Source organism: Acinonyx jubatus, chromosome B2 (assembly GCF_027475565.1).
Source record: "Acinonyx jubatus isolate Ajub_Pintada_27869175 chromosome B2, VMU_Ajub_asm_v1.0, whole genome shotgun sequence".
Lineage (NCBI taxonomy): Eukaryota > Metazoa > Chordata > Mammalia > Carnivora > Felidae > Acinonyx > Acinonyx jubatus.
This window is the reverse complement of record NC_069385.1, coordinates 43887522-43908222: the sequence shown is the minus strand read 5'-3', so window position 1 is coordinate 43908222 and position 20701 is coordinate 43887522. Positions and strand designations below refer to the sequence as shown.

Here is a 20701-nt window from a genome sequence, read left to right as displayed (position 1 = left end):
TACAGCTGGGTCAGATTCTCCATTCTGGTAATTTAGAATTTAGTCTCTGAGACACTTTTTGGAATATTAGTACTTTAACTCATTGGCCGTGGAAACTAAAGAAAGTGTTTGTTTGCAGAGGAAAGAATAAAACAGGTATGTCTACAGACAAAAGATCAAGTAACCCAGGATAAGAAACTAGAGGCATAGCAGTCTTGGTTCCAGATCGCTTGATAGTTCTAGGCCCTGTAGCATCTTGCTGCACTTCTTGACTTGAATCCATGACATAATCTCTCTTATCTTGCAATAAATATCCCTACCCACTTTCTTTAACCTAAACTGAGTGGATTTATATTCTTACAAAAAAAATGATCCTTGCATCAAATTCTCAAACAAAACAAAACAAAACAAAACAAACAAAACTTGGGAAAACCCCAAGACTACATCAATCTACTTGTCTGCCTTCTTCAACTATGTCAGAGTGGCTGAATCCTGCTAAAGAAGAACCAAACAAGCGAGCAGATGGAGCCATCACAAATCCACGGCCGCCAGCCCCAAATGTGTGCTTGGCAGTGCCCAGCAAGCTGACTGTTTCTGTACTTAATGTTTGCACTGCCCCTACTCATCTTGCAGCTACCATCCCACCCCTCCAGTTCCAACCACTTTGGCCTTCTTGGAAGAAAGGTCTCTGTACTTCCTTCCCTCCCCTGCACTACGGATTCCACTCCAAATACACCACTGAATATGTTCTAGTAGGGATCTATTTCTGCCTGCTTGTTACCAAATCTGCAGGCTAATTCTTAGTCCTTATCTTGTTTCTCAGCATCATTTGACACTGCTGACACTCACTACTTAAAATGTTAAATATCCAAAAATGACCCAGGGTGCCATATTTTGCTAGTTTTCTTTCTGTGCTTCTGATGGCTCCTTCCCTGGTGTCTCTTACCCTGTGCATCCCTTAAATGTTGATGTTCCTCGGGCCTTAGGTCTTGAACTCTCGTAGTAGGATACTGTGTCCCTGAGAGAGCTTATCTACTTCTGCAGCTTGATGGTCTTAAGATTGGTATCTCTAGTTCAGTCCTGTCTTTGCAGTGCTTGCTCTTATTTCCAATTGCCTGTGAGAGACCTTCTACACTTGGACATCTTTCTCATTTAATGCAAAGCATGCCAAACCAAATCCATCATGCCTCTCCATTCCTCTACTTTGCCTAGGTTCCCACCATTACCCCATGCACAAAAACCAGGAACCCAAGCACTGTCTTTGATTCTACTTCCTTCATCTGTCTCCGTGTAAGTGTTCACAAAGTTCTGTAAATGTTATCTTTTAAATATCTCAACAATCTGTCCACTTTGGCTATCCCCACTGCCCCCATGTTAAACAAGCCATCATCACCTCTCACCTGGATTACTGCAAAGCCCAACACATGCCTGACTCCAACCTTATCCCAAAATACAAATCTGAGATTATTTCCTCAATTTAAAACCCTTTCATTGCTCCCAGAGATCTCAAGATAAAGTGCACACACGTTGTGAGATCCCTTCTCTGCTTTACTTCTCTGGCTTATTTATTAGCACTGGCTTCTCAATTGCTGGTTCATTGCTCATTTAGCTGGTTCAGTTTTCGGCTTACCCTCGGGGCCTTCACACAGGCCTCTCCCTATTCTGTGCCCCCTTCCTCCTGCTCTTCAAGTGGCTAATCTCTACTCACCTCTAATGCTCTACTACTTTTAAATTTTTTTTTAATGTTTATTTATTTTTGAGACACAGAGAGACAGAGCATGAAGGGGGGAGGGGCAGAGAGAGAGAGGCAGACGCAGAATCGGAAGCAGGCTCCAGGCTCTGAGCTATCAGCCCAGAGCCCGACGCGGGGCTCGAACCCACAGACCGTGAGATCGTGACCTGAGCTGAAGTCGGACGCTTAACCGACTGAGCCACCCAGGTGCCCCTCTACTACTTTTAGAAAGTATTCCTGAAACTCCTAAACCTGAGCTAATGGTCCCTATCACACTCCCGCACTGCACCCCAAACTTCCCCTACTGGAACACTTATCACACTTCTCCTCCCTATCCTTGTGGATTCCAGATTGGCACTGGTCCCATATACCTTGCTTACTGTTGTCTCTCCAGTGCTCTGTACAAGGAGCACTGGAGAGACAACAGTAAGCAAGGTATATGGGACCAGGAAGATATATGTACAGGGAAGTACTCCTAAATATTTCTGGAAAGAGCACTGTTGGAAATGTTTCTTCATTTGGCTTATTTTAGAAAATTAATATTAAAGTTGTTTTTTAAAAACATTTGGATATGAATGATTACTGTACTGCTCCACCTGAATATACTTTAGAAGGAGTTATACTGTCCAATGTATCATCATCGAGGACCAATTAAACATGTTTTGTTGTTACTTCTATGTAAAATCTGAGCGTCAAGTCAGTAACAATGCTTACTTTGACTCAAATCTTTTTTGGCAATATACCTCATCATGAATTTTAAAATTAATATTTCACTTGTGTTACTTTGGTCACACTTTATGAAATCTCTCCCTTAAAAATTAAATAATTGCAAGATTATTCATTCTAAAATTTAGGAGTCATAGTTGCCCCAAGACTAAGGGGAGAAAAGGAAGCAACTTTTTTTAAAATTTACTTTGAGAAAGAGAGAGAGAGAGAGAGAGAGAGAGAGAGAGTGTGTGTGTGTGTGTGTGTGTGTGTGCAGGGGAGGGGCAGAGAGATAGGGAGAGAGACAATCCCAAGCAGTCTGCACACTGACAGTGCGGAGCCTAATGTGGGGCTCAAATTCATGAACTGTAACATCACGACCCGAGCTGAAATCTACAGTCCAATGAACCCAGGTGCCCCAGAAAGGAAGCAAATTTAGACTTTTTTCAGAGACTGTCCTCTTTCTCTCCATTTTGACTTAAACAACTTTCTAGGACTTCCAATTATTTTCATTAATGCTTAACGTATAATTTGAGATAATTATATACATACACATAATCATGTATACATTATGTATAAACATATCATTAAGGTGTATATGCTTACATTAATATACACTAATAAACATGTGCTTAATGTGGACCACAATATCATTAAGAGAAGCCTTTGCAAACAAACTGATCATGGGTTTTACTTTCAGAATTAAGTGTAAAAACAAGACACAACAGCACAAACAAACTGAAAACTAAAATGAAAACAAACAAAAACAAAAACCCAGCAGGTTGTTTGCCACAAGCTGAGATGGAATATCAACCCTCATGCTCCTGTTTCCCCCTTACTTCTCAGGCAAAGGAGTGACTCCAGTGACTCCCAGTTCCTTAGTCAAAACAGGTAAGATCCTCAAGGATGCTAAGGCAAGGGGAGGGAGGGTGCATTCACCAGGAGTGAATGCAGTCTTGGGAAGATTTGTGCCAGTGCCAGATAGAGCCAATATCAAATCCCAGGTGAGCCACCCAGGAGCTCTGTAACCCCAGGCAATTTTCACCACCCTTGTTGACCCCAATTTCTTATGTGTAAAATGGGGAAAATAAGACTGAAGTCACAGGGCTGTTCTGAGAATTAAGCAAGTTTATGTATGTAAAGTGGTTAGCACAGTGCCTAATAAGAAGTAAACACTCAACAATGGTATGCTATAATTACTTTCATATTTTTCATCCCTCTAGAATTAAAATTACAGATAAAAGAGACAAAATCCATACAAAGATGAGACTATAAAAATCTAGTTATTCGTTGTTTTAATTATCTATAGATCAAGCTACAGAGAAAATCACTTAAAGGGGCTATTCTCAGAACAAGAAGAATAACATGCATTCTATTGGGAGAAAGAAGGAAGCATGTTATAGAGTGTAACTGAGAAAGTATATTTTTTAATTAAATGTGTGGTCCTGCTACCTCTGTTTTAAACCTAGAGAAAAAGAGGAAATTAATGGCCATTGTTGTTGTTGTTCATAAATTAAATATATCTGCAAATTAATAGCTGAAGTTTAAGAGTCATTTAAGGAATAAATGCGTTATCTCAAATATTCAGGCAAAATTCTGTTTAACAAAGAAACAGCTAATGGGGGGCTTCTTATATAATGATGGAAAACTCTAGAATGCATTATATACAGACATTCTCTTTTATGATCACTAATGTGTTCTGTGCCTCTCGGGTTTGTGAAGACCGGGTACTCCAGAGTGAAGTACAAGAGCAGTGGTCTCACCTAGAGATGGAAGAGGGATTTCCCTCCTTACCAGTTTAGTCTACCACCTTCAGATCAGCTCTTGAAAGTGCTGACTGCTGACTGCAAAAATCCCCCAGTGCTTTGGAAAGCCCTAACAACCCTATGGTGATGATGCCTGAGATTTTGACTCAGTCAAAGGCATTCCTTCCTGAGACAGCCTTCCAGCAATTCCACTGAGAGCCAAAGGCCCACAGATACGCCAACCAATCATGTAACTAGACAGCTTTCTCCATAAGGAATTCTAAAACCTTGCAGCAAGTGCCCCACAGGTCAGGGAAAAGGTGATCTACCAGTGCTAACGTCTGGAATTCACCTCTTAAACTTCCAGGAAAGCAAGAGTCCCCGCTGATAACATAGTCCCTTCTTGATGATTAAGGTGACTAGTTAACATCCCACTTCTGCTACTGTTATCTACCTTTGTGTCATTAGCACCACCTCTCTGTGAGAGAAAACACAAAAGGATGATAGATGACTAATAGCATGGGTTAAAAAGTATGAAAAAAAAAAAGGGGTGCCTGGGTGGCTCAGTTGGTTAAGCGTAGGACTTCACCTCAGGTCATGATCTCATGGTTCATGGGTTCGAGCCCTACGTGGGGCTCTGTGCTGACAGCTCCAAGCTTGGAGCCTGTTTAGGATTCTGTGTCTCCCTCTCTTTCTGCTCCTCCCTCACTCGTGCTATCTCTCTTTCTCTCTCTCTCAAAACTAAATGAACACTAAAAAAGTATGAAAGAAAAAATATAGCTAAATTAAGCTAAACTAATTCAGCTAAAATTAATAGTGAATTATCTACGGCATATTCAGCTCTAAAATTCTAAACCTCTATTACAACATCAAAGACAAGTTAGAGGAATTAGGTCAGAGCTTTTACTTATCAAGAATACATACGTTTTCCTAATGAGAAATCCATAGTCAGTTAACTCAAACCTGGTAATATAGTTTGTTAAAACTTCTAGTCCCCAAAGAAGTCCCTTCAAAATGCCTAAATTCTAGTGCCTTTACTTTATGAAAACCTAGAGTGTAATTCTACAGATCACAGGTGGGTGGAGAACTACAACCACAGAAGCAACTACACTGAATCCCAGATTTACAGGCATATTCTAATGGAACTACATTAAAGAAGCATCAAGAAAGAAATAGATGCACAGCATCTCCCCCAAGGGCAACTTTTTGTATTTTAGTTCATCACACTATGCTATATCTTGGAATAGGACTCTCTCCTATTTATAAAATTATTGTCTATTCAATTTCAATCAACTTTAGAAACACTGTCAAGGCATAGGATATGCAAGATTCTTTTGAATTTAGCTTTTCCTATTTCCTTACCACCAATGTCAGTCAAGTAGATTTAAAATTCTAAGACCGAAACAAATAGATTGGGAGCGGGGCGTTAAAAAACAAACAAACAAACAAACAAAAAACAGCTAGAAAAAAAGGAGACTAAAACATACGGTCAGCAAAGAATACCTTTAGCTCCCTACACTAATCAGTTTTAATCAAATGAATCCTACTTTGAAATCTAACGTGACATGACTTAAAAATTAAAATAATACCATAAGTCAAAAGCCTTCTATTATTTTAGGTTGAATCATAAGAACTTATGTCTTGTTTCTTAGGTTAAGATTAAATTCAGTTAAAATGTTCTTCAGAAAGCCTTGAAGAATATAATGTTCCAATAAAAGGAAGTAAACTTTTAGAACATTAGTGATGTTCTGTTTCCAAATCTAATCCTCCAGGCATAAGCTACAAAGTTAATAAAGAGCAGATTAAAACCAACCAAGAACAAATTATTAGTTCCGTTTTCCATTTCACTCTTCAATTCTTGTTTTAAATGCACTAGGAATCTCAGCCGCAGACGTGGTTAAAGCTGCAGCGGCTCTAATAATCAGCGGATCTTATCACAAAGGGGGTAGATACTTCCTAAATGAAAGCGCCATATGCCTAATTATTGAGCTAAATTTATACATGTAGCTATCTCTGAATGAAACATTTTCAGCCTTGCAGCTCACAAAATATTTCTTTTCATGCCTTTAAGGTATTTCTCCAGATTTCATTCTCCCCTGTTTTTTTTCTCCTCCCTCAGTTTGAGCATTGTGTGACATACCAGGCCAGGAAGCTAGAGGTAACTGGACACTGATAAATAGTCACCCCCTCTATGGTCTTCCCAAGGATGAACATCACTTCTGTGAGATAACAATTGAAACAAGGCAAAACAATGCTTATTTTCCTGCCACAGGAAGCAGGAATTTTGGCAACAACAACAAAGTACAGAGGTAACAGCAGAAAATACAAGCGACTAGCATTGGTTAGTTCAACAATACTGCGGCCAAAGCTTCCCCTTCTTTCCTGGAAATGACTTTTTGAATCCACTTACTTACCAACAATCCCTTTCTTAACAAAAGTCCAAGCTTACTACTCCAACCAATCCCTAGTTACTGACAAATAAATACTATAAATACTAATAATGAATGCTATGTGTCAGGTATTACACGGAGAGATTCACATACATTTTCTACTTTAATTCTCACAAGGACTCTGCACAAGAGAAATGTTAGCCCCATTTCACGGGTGTAGAAAGGGAGGCTCAGAAGGGATTCTGCTCTGCCACAGTGCTTCACTGTCTGACTAGAATTTTGGTGATAGACTTGAATTGTTTCTCAATTCAGTTACATTTAAGACAAATTTCTTTCCATTGTTAATTCTGGACCATGAACCGATGGAATAGAAAAAGGTCTCTTCGTACTCAGGGGGTCTAACATCTAGTTTGAAGATAACATATATGCTCATGAATTAGCAACCCACAGGGCAAAGACAGAGATAACAAATGCCATGGGAATTTGGAGAAGGGAAGAGCAGCGAAGGCTGGGAATGTGAGAAAGGGCTTCATGGGGAACATGGGGCAAGTAAGAGGACATGACAACTGAGAGGAATAAACTAAACAAGGCAAAACAAGTGTTTTGGAGACAGTAACTATGCAAGTTTAGCTAAGGCAGTTTAGTTTAGTTTAACTAAAGCTAAAGTCTCTCCCAATTTAAGAGCTATGTATGATTCAAGAAGCAGAGCCCGATTTATAGAAGACTATGAATGCCAGCCCAAGGAATGGAGACTTCCTCCTAGAGCAATTTTTTTCACACTCTAGTCACTTGGCCAGTGGTATCACATCAACCAGGAGCATGCTAAAAATGCAAATTCTAGGGCCTACTCGGATCTACTGAATCAGAAATTCTGGGGGCAGAGCCCAGCAATCTGTGTTAATTTGCCCTCCAAAGGATTCTGAGGCTGGCTAAAGTTTGAATTGCTACTCCACAGGAAATGGAGACCCACTAAAACCTCTGAGATAGGGACTTAAGAGAAGTGATGTTTTAGGAAAATTCATCTAGTAGTGAGCTGCAGAATGAATTAGAAAAGGGACCATTTGCAAATTCATAAAGTTCACAGAGCTTCTACCGTGCAATTATTTATATGAGACGGCCCTTTTCAGGAGCTACAAAATATTAAATTGGAAAACAGGAGACCAAGGTTCTTTTGCAAAATATCACACCTTCTTACAGAGAAATTTTTATTAAATTCTAATTTCTCTAGTGGAAAATAACCCCTAACCTATTACTTTTCATTTCAGGGTGGTACTGTAAACATTACTTATAAAAACATCATTGTCTCAAAAATATTTGCTGGCAGGAGCAGCAGGAAGGGGGACACCCAAACCAACTTTAATTAGGTGTCTCATGTATAAAATTGAAATCTAAGAAAAATGACAACTCTTCATAAATGTAGTCCACAACTCTAGATAATAATGAATAGAAATGAATGAGGACCCTACCTAAAAGTCACATACCTGAAAAATAAAATACTGAATGTAAACATAAAGCAGACTAACTTTTAAACAAACACAAACTTTTATATTCAATTAAGTGTTGACTTCCAAAAATATCTCACAAGTATCTACATTGATTTCAGCACTGTTACATCCGGTCAAAAGATTTTTTATGAAAAATCTTCACAGCCAGTTTATGAATCATATAAGAAAATGAATACAGGTTTTCGTTTTATAAATGATTGTGAAAAAAACTTTAAAATGGTTAAAGGTATTTCCTACATTGATTAATTTCTATTCACTAGATCTGATTATGAATGACTTTTGACTGTTAAAAAGTATCAAGCTTTCCCTCAAAAGACAATGGCTTGTAGCCTATGATGATTCATAGAAGGGGCTTCAAAGATGAGTGGACACCATTTTTGGATTATGTGATTATATAAAGTGGGGGTAGGGGCGCCTGGGTGGCTCAGTCAGTAAAGCATCCGACTTCGGCTCAGGTCGTGATCTCATGGTTTGTGAGTTCAAGCCCAGAGCCTGGAGCCTGCTTCGGATCCTGTGTTTCCTTCTCCCTCTGCCCCTCCCCCGCTTGTGCTCTGTCTCTCAAAAATAAATAAATGTAAAAAAAAAAAAAATTAAAGTGGGGGTAGGTGTGTCACACTTGAGTAACTCCTCTTGGTATGTTTGCTTAAATAAGCACATTCATTCAACAAATATTTACGGAGTCCTATTATGGGCAAGGCCCAGAGTTAGCTGACCCATTAGGTACATAAGGGGGAAGCTCTGTCCCACTCTCAACATGTTAGTCCTGGAACCAATTCACAACAATGAAGAGCCAACATCACAGTTCTCTTGGAGTAAGAGAAAGTACTTCTAACCTATGCTATGGCTTTATCTTATTATTGATAGACCACTTACTAAATCATAATTTTTATTCACCCTAACTGCTAAAACAGCTTAAAGCAGTAGTTAATAAATCATCTTCATTTTTTATGCTCCTCAAATTGCCCACCCCACCCAGCTTCCTTTTTGTTGTTTTTTTAAGCTAATAAGTTCTTCATCACATATCCAAAGTTAAGTAATCCCTAGGAGGATTAAATAATGAAGACTAACCAAAATGCTTAATATGAGTAAATATACACAATGTATTAAATACATGCCAATTACTAGGTAGAGGTCCTTTTACACTTAATAAGAATGCCTTATAAAATTGCTGACTCAGGCTAATAACTCCTGAGGACACAGTATGGACTGTTGAAACATTTCTAATTATGAGATGAAAACCTGTAGTTGACTAGATACATCATAACATTCAACACTGCTAGTTGACTACAAAAATAACATGTCTCGGAGAACAGCATCCTAAACATTCTAAAATTACTATCATCTTAAACCACAATTTATAAAAATAATATAGTACATTTATGTCAATCGTTATTCACCATGTTAACGCAGTCTCAGAGCCAAATTGAAACAGTTCTGGCGTTTGGCAGACTTTTATGAATTAACCAAGGTCAGAGTAAAAATACATCTTGAAATGTGCAGCTCCTCACTATCTTAAAAACGCATGACTAAAAGCACGTTATTTGAAGGAGTAGCAAAAAACAAAAAGCCCAAATTTCATAAGCAAATCATGCTTTTCTTGCACTCTCAAAATACCTTATGCAAAATGCATATTTATCATATTTAAAACATTAAATACCTGTAAAATAAATAGCATAATTTTTCTTCTGTAAGAAATCAGCTTTGTTAAGACTTGCCATTTTCTGGCATCACTAAAGTCACTTCTGAAATTCTATTTGGACTATTTTTGATCTTCAACTATAATCTTAAAATATTAAGAAACCATCCTGATGATTCTAGAAGGAGAAGGATGTCTCCCTCCTTCCCCAGATCTTTAAAGAGGCCAATACTTTCCTCAAATATCTGATGCACAAGCCCAACTAGAACTTAACAATGAAGATGAGCTGATGGAAGCTGGCTGGGTCTTAGCTGCGGAAAAGCAGACTGTTCCAAGGTTCTTGGTAAGTACCCCTATCGATAAAGAATACTTTTTTATTCTAAGGGTCCAACTCAGGGAGGAAGCAAATATTATTGTAAGTTTTTTTGTATGTTTTGTTTTTTGTTTTTTTAAATAAAATGCTGTCTATCACCTTATAGGACCTTGCCTCCTTTGGGAACCCATGTCTAACCAGCCAGCTTGTTAGATCCACCTTCTCTGATGGACACCCCACTCCTTGGGCTTCCAGGCTTTGCCTTTTCCCTAAATCCTGCCCTTTAATAACTTCCTTGTTCTATCCAACTCACAATGAGGAAATGCAACTAGTCAACCAACACAGAAGAAATTGTTGCTCAAAGGAACGCAAATTAAATATAAAAGATACTGTTTCATCACCTATGAAATTTACAAAGATTCAGTGGACTACAGTCACTATATTACAAGTGGAAGCATAAATTCTTTTCGGAAAATAGCCCTCAAAATGTACTATGATCCCTTGATCCATTCATTTCCTCTTCTAGGAATTCAAGGGGAAATCCTACTTATGGGGGGTTAGAGCAATAAAAAATGATATGGACACTTAATGGACAAAGGTGTTTATCTCGGCATTTTTTATATGAAAATAAAAACTGGAAATAATCTAAATGTTCAGATCCAAGGGAATGGTTAAACAAACTATGATACTTCAATTACATATATTATATTATCATAAAATGACACAGTTATAACTGTGGGGGAAAAAAACCCTATATATTGGGGTGAAGTACTGTTGATATTACCTGTGACTAAATGATAGGACTGTGAACGATATTTTTTTTCCTTTTTCTATTCCTGTGTACTTCTAAATGTTCTCCCCACTACCACCCACCCCTGGCCAGCATTAGTTTGTAATGAAATAAGACAATGAAAGATATTTCCTTCTTCTACAAACCTATTCTCGCCCTTGCTAAGACAAATCTCAAAGTATAATAATTTCTGCTGGGCAACTTGAGTGATATACTTTTAACAGCGGCCTTTAAGAAGCAATACATCTATGAAAGGGAGGCACTGATGGCAAAATTTCAGGCAGCTGGGAATGAGATTTCGAGACTGGGAACACACCCCTGCGCTTCCTTAATCATTCCACAGGGCTGTCCTTTAGCCTTATGCCCTGACAGAGAGTCAGTGAGGAAACACACACTTTACACAGTTCCAGCACATACTGTTGTGAAAGGGGAACTAGGGTCAGACAGTCATGCCCAAACATCAGCTCAGGGAATTTGGACATGGCTACCCCCAGCAGGAATCATGAGCCCTGGCCCCCTGTCTCTGGACCTTCTGGACCCTTAGAAAAATCAAGTGCTCCTCATAGGACTTTGAAAAGACCATTCAGTGAGAAAGGACTTGGTAGATAGATTCCAGCAATAGCTCATGGACTTTGCATGGCTTAAGTTCCCTCTGCATCAGTTCACAGCCTGTTTACATGCCTCTTGGCCACACCCTTCCTCATAAACCCACACCCTCGGCAAACAGGTATCCCTGCTAGTCTGTAGCAAAGAGGGTGTCAGCATATGGCATGCTGTTATTAGACCCCCCCGGAGGAAGCTGGTGTGCTTCTTCATGTCCTCATCCCTCTCTTCCATGCCTCCTCTCACACCAAGTGCCCTCACCGAACTAAGGACTGGGGACAGGACAACCCAGTGGGGGACCCACATACCAAAGTGTGAAGAAGTGCAAAGGAAAGTTAGTATAGTATGGCCTGTCACTAAATGAACAGATGCAGAGCAAGAGTGATGGGAAAGCAGTGAGGCAAATCAGGAACCGGGCCTTTGATAAGCTTAAGAACCGGGACACAAATGGACTGAAAAAAAGGACTTGATGGAGGCAGGCATTCTAGTTACAAAAGACAAGTGACTACAAAGGATAGCGGGCCTTTTATTATCTCTGTTCTGGATTATCTGCTCGACTCCTGGGCATTAATGTACCTAAAGCAACTGCCAGAGTATTCAAGATGGAAAGGAGGGCTGCGCCTTTTAAATGCTCTTAAGCCTTAATCTCATCTGGTTTTCTTTCAAGTACCTAATGATCACAGAAGTCTGTGTCAGGACCCAGTGGGAGTAGGGCAGTGCTGCCCCCTTTTTTGGAGCAAAGGAATTAGTCAGCATTGCTTTCTCAGGCAATACCTTACCAAGCAAAGATGTTCCTGCCCTTCTCGGATGGTCTCAGTGGGGCTTCTCACTGCTGGTCTGCCATTCAGGGCTGAGGAGGAGGGAGGGCCAGGCCAGCCAGCCTCCAAAACATATGATCTCATTAGAGTCAAGAAATCACAGGGGGAGTGGGGCCTTCAGGCTAAGACGCAGTCCCAGCTCTGACTTTAGTGCACTGGGGGGAATTTCAGGAAGTCACAGCTCGCTGGGCCCTGTGTCTCATGGAAAATGAGTACTGGGCTTCAAGATCTCAGAGGTCTGGGCCAGAAACCCTAATAAATCTCAATTCATGGCTCTCAAAGAAGGGCAAAACCTTTGAGTTATAAAGTATAAATGCTTTATGTGAATTTTCATTGTTAGGGGATAGACTGAGCTCTGATTATAGCATTGATCATGATGAAGTAAATTTCTATCAAGTCTAAAATAATTTTCTTCTCATTTCTTAAAAACATTCCTCCAAAGGTAAAACTGGTTAAAACACACTTAACTCAATCTATTTCAGGAAACAGTTTCAATGCCTAAGAGGTAACTCAAGGACTGTGATGGCTCTGAGAAGATGGCAGTTCAGCAATAAGCACATTTGACTATGAGAAAGAAACTAATTCTTTAACAAATACTTGAAGTACAGAAGCTGAAGAAGTCTATCATTTTAAAGATACCTGAAGTTTTTTGGAATTCGGAAGGAATCTGAGAAAATCGGAGTTGACAGTAACACAGTAAAATCACAGCTGTCTGGAAAGATCACCTTGATGAGCTGGAAATGTATCCTTTTAAGCACTAAACTTAATTTGAACTGTTTTTGGTAACTTTTTGAAACTTTATTACCCACTTCCTGATTTACTAAACAGTATGAAACAATGTAATCTTAGATTGATAGCTTTAGGTAGCAACTAATAATAATAATAGCAAGTGGCATTTATCATACACACACCTGGCATGCTGAATATCGTTCAAAGTATTCAGTGTGGATGATCTCATTTGAGACCTCTGATCCAACAAAATGGGTGCCATTATTATCTTCATTTTACAAATGAGAAAAGTGAAGCTCAGAAAGATTAAACTGTAACTCCTTTAAGGTCAAAGAGCTGGAAATGGAAGAGATTCAGGTTCAGGTCATCTGCCTCCAGACCAGCCCTTCTCACCACCACAGCACTGCAAGTGGTTGGAGCAGGAACAGGCAAGGGCATCTGGAGACTCTCCAGGACCTACTTGGGTAAAGAGAACTGTGCTCCCACAATATAGAACCCATAGTGGTGTAATGTTTACATGTATGTCTACTTTTTGAAAAATACAGTCCTGCAGGCCAGCTATCAATTCTTCTGTTACACATGATGCAATGTCAAAAGAATATGCACATTTATAGTTTGAAAGCACTCCCCCACACAGTCACACTTCTTTTCTCTAAGCTGTCTCTCTTCTCTTTTGCTTCCCCACCTCTCTTTGTAAAGAATGTCCAACTGAATGATTACAAATGCCTCGGCTTCCCACAGATCTTTACAAAGAGAAAAAAATGTCGCATCAAACTTTTCCTGAGTGGCTTTAAAAAGAAGAGGTCTTCTAAATCATGCCGCTAATAAGATTTAAAAAACAATGACTACAGTTCATGTAACTTAACTAATATAAACTCAGATTTATAATACTGCAGAATTGTGTTTTGTACTCATCCTACATTAAGGCCTTCAAATAATGAATATGGCCAGTCCATTTATACACTTCAGTGGCATTTGATTTAGGTGGCAAACCATGGTAAGACAGTGAGCATGTTGAGATAGGGCTTCTTCCATCCTCAACTCTAATGTGATTTCCAGAAGAATCTTTGCATCTCAGTTTCATCTACTGTAAAATGAATAAGCTGAGCTATCTTTAAGGATTCATACAGATGAATGAACACTTTATGGCTCAGAGAATATATTTACTTTTAAAAATCAGAGAGTTATCATTTTTACGGCATATTGTTAGTAACAGAAAAAAAATTTGCATAGTTTGCGTAAACGATCTTTAAACAGGTTTGGGAGTGGGGGTAAAGGGGTGGGGGCGTGGTTAGTTAGAGGTAGTTCAATTACTTAACACTAAACAAGACAGTAGGCTAAGAACTGAGGGAAATGTCATGACTTGGTTTCCCCAAAGAAAGAATCTCTTCCTTAAACTACCAAATGCTGGTTTCTCCTTTACCATGTAGATCTGCTTAGGGTCAAGCATTTCTAAAATTTTTTTTTTTAACGTTTATTTATTTTTGAGACAGAGAGACACAGAGCATGAATGGGGGAGGGGCAGAGAGAGAGGGAGACACAGAATCGGAAGCAGGCTTCAGGCTCTGAGCCATCAGCCCAGAGCCCGACGCAGGGCTCGAACTCACAAACTGCGAGATCGTGACCTGAGCTGAAGTCGGACACCCAACCGACTGAGCCACCCAGGCGCCCCTAGGGTCAAGCATTTCATACTATCTCTGGAGTCCACCAGGTAGATGCTCCTATTTGACCATTCAAAACTCATCTTTGACAAACACATACGTTTTTATGGTTTTGTAGAACCATAAAGAACTTAAAAGGCCACAGGTTCTCTATTGGGCCAGAGGGTATAATCAGGTTCCAATGTAGTGCTGATCTACCCATGTATATTTATCCCTCATCACTCATACTGGTCTGTGGGTATTCCTCTTCTCTGACATTGAGACACATGCTTTAAACTCTCCTTAATGAAGAATTTGTACTACCATAGTTTATGTAATAATTCAATACAAATATGTAAGCTCTCCACTGAAATCCAAAAATTCAGATGTCATACAAAGGCATATGTGAAATACTAAGATATATTTCTTAGGATGGTTTATTTTACCAGCTCACCGAAGACATACAGAAGCATTGACTTGAAAATGCACTTTTTAACCACTTTTCATACCCTTAACTAGGTTCCCAGGCCTAGTTTAAAGAGGAAGACAGAATACTCCTCTCAAATTATCAACAGCTTCCAGAAAATTAAGCTGAACGTAATTGATTATCCATTCACTGTCTTTTCTTGCTTTCATGTATTAATATTCAACAGTCAGCATCTACTCTAGTACTTAGACCATTGAAATTTGAATTTATTCATCTATTCATTATTTAAAGAGAAAAAAAAAAGATTTTATTAACATTCTATGACCTACCTGCTCTGGGGAAAGACCTAAGAGTGGGGGAATCTGGCATTTGCCCATTGTTAATATCAAGTGCGTTTCAGACCAGAATGAGCAGGATAGGTGAGGTAACCTGAGAGTATTTCAGTTCCTCTGGAGTCAGGTCTTCAAATTGTGACTTTTAGTATTATGGAAATATTATTTTCCACATCAGAACTACCCATACAAATAAACTGTAAAGCTGAGTTTCAAAATAAAAGTATTAGTCTGTCAAGGTAGATTATTCCTACATCTGATCTTTAATAAAAAGGGGTTGATTGTCAATAGCTGACTTATAGACTCAAGAACAACATAAGACTAGACTAAGGCATAAAAATATGTATTTAACCATTAGCTATCAATATGAACATTTTCTTTAAACTTACGATCATATAAACAGGTCTGGAATAAAAAACTAAAGACTGCTTTGAGAAGCCTAGAGACAACTGTGACCCATGGCTAACCAGTCCTAAAGCCTTACCTGATAGACCCAAAGTTGACTGTCAGCCCCTTCATCCCTACCCCATTTAGGTTGGTGGAGATTCCAGTCTGAGAAAGGAGGAATCCCTCTGACAACTTAACTGTCTTCAGCCCCTATTACTCAAGGACTCTCCATAATTCCAATAGATGAAAAATGAAATTATTCATCCTCTAAATTAGGAATATGGCTCTAATCCTAAAGGACAGTGCAACTTCTTTGTATAGACTCAACAAAACAAAACAGGAAAAGAGCTTCCCGATTAAAAAAAAAAAAAAAAAAGGGGGTCAAGGTAGAAGAGAGACTATTCTTCTAAAAATTCCATGGTGCTATTTTAACTTCTGTACTTCATTATTTTAACACTGCTTTTTACATTAAGCACAAACTGAGTACAATTTTAAAAAGATCAAACTCATGAAAATATGTATTATGTATTATAAAATTCAGGGAAATTCCAGAGTTGGTTTACAAAGTTGTTTTTGGGGGGGGAATCTTGGTTTCAATTTTAAGTTTTACGTCAAAGATTTACCATCCGTCAAATTAGTATTGAACAGCATATAATGCCTTTTTGTAAAGGGTGCTAGGCAATATCCTATTTGAAATTATGGCTGTCTGCTCATGGCACAAATTTGTTAAAAATTTACCAAAGTGCCAGTAACAATTGTGTTGGCAGTATAAAAACAGTATTCGCTGCCTTTAAACCAAATTTACAAAATAAATGTTTGGCTCAGAAATTATAGTCTACGCTCTCAACATATTAGACTTGCCTATACCTTCTAAATTTTAGCTATAAAACTGTTAGTACATTCAGGTGTGATAGAGAACCTAAGTATATAAAGAAAACTAGAAAATACAGGAACAACAAAGATCAAAACCAAGGCAAAGATCCACTGGTCCATGACAAATGTCCACGGTGGTGCCAGAAACAGACTCTAAAAGTGTGAAGTTAAAGTGCAGGGTACTCACTCTATTCACAATGGATAACCACTCTTTCCCCTCTAAACCTGAACATTTTCAGCACAGTTTCAGAATGGCATGAGTTACTTTTTTGGGGGGGGCGGGGGGGAGTGGTTTACAAAGGAGCACATCTGCCTGAACTAATCTGATGAAAAACCATAATCCATTTCTTCCCATTAGCTTTTGACTAAACACTGAAGCTAATTATGTCAGCTTTTTTGGGTTTTCACAGCAACATGGAATTTTAAAGAACACATTTAGTTCCACCACTTTATGCAAGACTGGGCAGTTTCAAAACATCTAACTGCTAAGATGTTAGCACCACACAGACACAGAAGGCTACATAAATTTTCCTTATAAGGCTAATTAAGACCTTCTGATTTAGAGAGACAGAGAACATGGATCTAATACGGGCAGATACGCATACTGTCCCGAATTCCCACTGCTTCTGCTCTAAATACACTTTTAATCGCTTTGGTCAGTACCAATCGCTTTTTAACTTCCATGCATCTTTAGTATTTGAAATAATTTCTTTGGACAACTGTGATCTGCACTAAGTGGCAGCTCATAGGAATTTAAAGGCGTGAAACATGTGAATTACACTGTTTTAAACCTAAGGGAAACGTAAACATACAGATTTGGGGTTAATTTACATACAGGTTTCATCTGGAGATTTTTAAGGAGGATGGGAGATGAAGAGGAGAGGGAGACTGGTGAGAAGTAGAGCTTTTCCCCCCATTTTCCTGCTTTGGTAGCCCTGGCAGGATTGAAGGGCTTCCCAGAGAAGGGAATCTGCAGGACAGAAGTTGTCCAGGTGCATAAAATCCTTTCCCTCAAGTCTGGGGTTCTATGCCTAAGGAAGAGTCCCAAAGTAGAAACGCTGATGGGCTGTTGAAGGAAGCTACCTGCACTAAAGGAAGAAGGCACCCTCCTCGTGCCTAGGGTAAACTGAAAGGGATTCAAATCCACTTTAACTTGCTCAATTACAGCTTAACCAAATTCACCTGGTCTTATAGTTAAGGTCATAAATCCTGTGACAATCCAGCTGCCTCTGTTCTGTAGTCACGCTAAATACCTCTTCACCAACTCGAACATTCTGTTTATTCTCTGAAAGTGGGGGAATGAGGATGCTTCCTTTCCTGATTACCCACACAATATCAAAACACAAAATTTATTTTCAGAGACTGTGAAATTTTTTAAATGATAACAATATTACTTCCCCTCATAATGCATTTTAGAATGATTTGGGATGAAACGCTTTTAATATGGTTCCTACAGCTCTTGGATTGTGTAAGAATCCAGGCGGGCAGTTTTACACAGGGGAGTAGCCGTGGAAGGAAGCATGTCCACAAAGAGCCTGCTGACTGGTGACAGTGACGGGGCTTCAAGTCCTGACTTGGTCACTAACTGGTTCTGGGGCTTTTGGGCTTCTCAACTTTCATCTTTAAAATGACAGCCCTAAATGACTTTTAAGGTCCCCTTCAGCTTTAAGCCAGTGAAGTAACCATACGTTACAAGTACGAGAAAGAAATTATGAAAGACTTATCAAAGTCCATGTTTGTCCTGGATTAACTTTGTCATCTCTGTGCTACTGTGGAGGCAAACCTGTTGCATCACATAAAATACTCTTTTTCTGGCTACATTAAAAATGCAAGAAGAGACAATAGGCTGGCTCTTTAAATGTTTCATTTTTAAAAGTGTAAACAACAGCATGTCCCCTGTTATAGGGAGTTCTCAAGTTTCACCTTTATAGTCTGTAAGTATACACAGGATGCCACCTGGCAGAATAAGGCCACACCAGGGTGTGCTGGCTTGCTGTTAGAACTCTGTTATCCTGCGCGATTGATGCTTTGCATTTATTTCAAGCCATATCCGAGCCTTATTTTGGGGCTGTTTGGGACCTTCGCTGTCAGTTCGCAGGGACGATTAACCGTGTAGTGGCCAGTGAAAGACGACGTTTGCACACCACCTGCCCATGTATGTAATACGTACCTCTCGTGGCTTATGCTTACCAGAGCATGCAAGTTAAAAGCAACGGGATTCAACCTCATATCCTAACTGGCTACATGTACTACGATAGCGAAAAAAGGAAAACGAAAGAGCCTTTGACATTGCACCTGGTGGAAGCGAAAAACCTCTATGTCCCCTTACACGTTAATGTTACAGTCTTAAGAGTTTCAAAGGTTTGTCTTTTCTCCCAGAAAAACGCTGCCAGGCAGGAGGGGTTCCCAGTACGGTGCACTCACCTCTTTGATCTTTGCCCTCTTCTCGCGGATGGCTGCGTCGGCCGGCTCCCGGCCAACCGCCCCGATCGGGGGCACGAAGTCCACCGGGGGCAGCCTCCTGAACACCGCCTTGTCACGCAGCTGGTCCTGGGCCACCTTCTCCTTCTCCAGCAGGATGTCTCTTTGGATCTCCTCGGGCAGCTTCTGCAGGGTCTCCTTGGCTTCCCTGAGAGCCCGCTCGTGGTTTTCGCGGATCCTGGCCAAGTTGTCCTCCAGGGCGGCCGCCGGGTCCCCGGGCGCGCCCTCCTCGCCGCGCCTGGCTCGCCCATCTGCCGCGTCCTCGGCGCGCGCCCCAGGCCCGGACTTGTGGTCTGCGGCCGGCTGCAGGGCGGGGCTGGAGTGGAACAGGACCCCGCTGAGCAGCTTGGAGGAGTCGGGCAGGAAGAAGATCGCCCCGAAGCAGAGCGTGATGAAGGCGCTGAACACCAGCAGCAGCACGAACTTCTCCGTCAGGCGGAAGGCGGCGGGGCCGGATGCCTTCCTGCCGCCGCTGCCGCCGCCGCCAAGCCCCCCGCCCAGGCCGCCGCCCAGGCCGCCGCCCGCCGGGCTGCTGAAGAGCGGCAACAGGCCCCCCACCGGCATCCCTCCAGCCGCCGCGGCCGCCGGGGTGCCCGCTGTCCAGTGGCCCTGCGCCGCGCCGCTCAGCAGCCAAACTTCGCCGCCGCCCGGCGTCAGCGGCTGCGGGGCTGGGTCCTGCGCATCCAGGCCGCCCGAGCCCCTGGGCTGGGCTGCAGGTATGCGCCGGGGAAACAACTCTTCCGTGGGTCTTCTCCCAGGGGCAGCTCCTTTGGCAAACAAGCACGCGCGACAGACCGCTGGCTGCAGCCCCTGCGGGGAGAGAAACAGTAAAATGTGGTAATTACGATGATGGTGATAAAGTTTCCAGAGGGTCTCCGCCCTCCGACGGCCGTGCGAGCCGCCGGGACAGCTCCCCCAGCGCGGAGTGGGGAGTCCGGCTCCGGGCACCGCCCTCAGAGCTCCCTCTTTGGACTTGGGGGGAAGTTTTCGGGTCCCGGGGGGCGGGGTGTCCTGCGCACACCTGGAGCAGGGCCGCGTGCGGGCACCTCCTGGAGAGGGCAGCGCGCCTCTGGGCAGGAGGGACGCAGCGCGGGTCGGGGGGCTCGTCAACTTCGCCAGCTCCCCATCTCGGAGCTGGGACGGGCTGCCTCTGCTTCCCCGGCGGCGGCTGAGCGCGCAGCCCGGCCACCCCGCAGCCCCGGTCGCGGCTCGGCAGGGCTAGCGCGCCGACTCGCGGGCGAGTAGGAGCGAGCAGGGCTGCACGACGCCCTCCACCGCGGCCCCGCGAGCACTAATACCACTGCCGGTCTCCGAGCTTTCGGAAACGAGGGCGGTGACGCGTCCGGAGAGTGATGGCGCGGCCGGGCCAATCACGCACCGCTCAGGGTCCCGCGGGGGCGGGGCCGAGGCGGGGAGGGGGCCGCGCGGGGCGGGGAGTTTACGGGAAGCACAGCCTCGCGGGGGCCCGGCCGGGGGCGGGGAGGTCGCGGGTCTGGGAGGCGCGAGGCTGGCGGGAGTTGCGGCTGGCTGGCCGTCCAGACCCGCGCCGGAGGCCCGGGGCGCAGGGAAGCGGGTGGGGAGAGAGGGGTTTCGGGGTCGGGGAGTGTATCCCGCGC

At 42.0% G+C, this 20701-nt stretch overlaps 1 protein-coding gene across 1 annotated transcript in view; it reads right to left on the bottom strand.

The window, feature by feature from the left end:
* MAN1A1 (mannosidase alpha class 1A member 1) overlaps positions 1–20240 on the bottom strand; it is a 162137-nt gene extending 141897 nt beyond the window's left edge. The window contains exons 1-2 of the mRNA XM_015064665.3: positions 20107–20240; positions 19029–19895 (exon numbers count right to left, since the gene is read on the bottom strand). Coding sequence (XP_014920151.3) covers positions 19029–19649 — 621 coding nt within the window. The 5' untranslated portion in view covers positions 19650–19895; positions 20107–20240. The remainder of the gene's footprint in view (positions 1–19028; positions 19896–20106) is intronic.
* Positions 20241–20701: the final 461 nt, after the last annotated feature.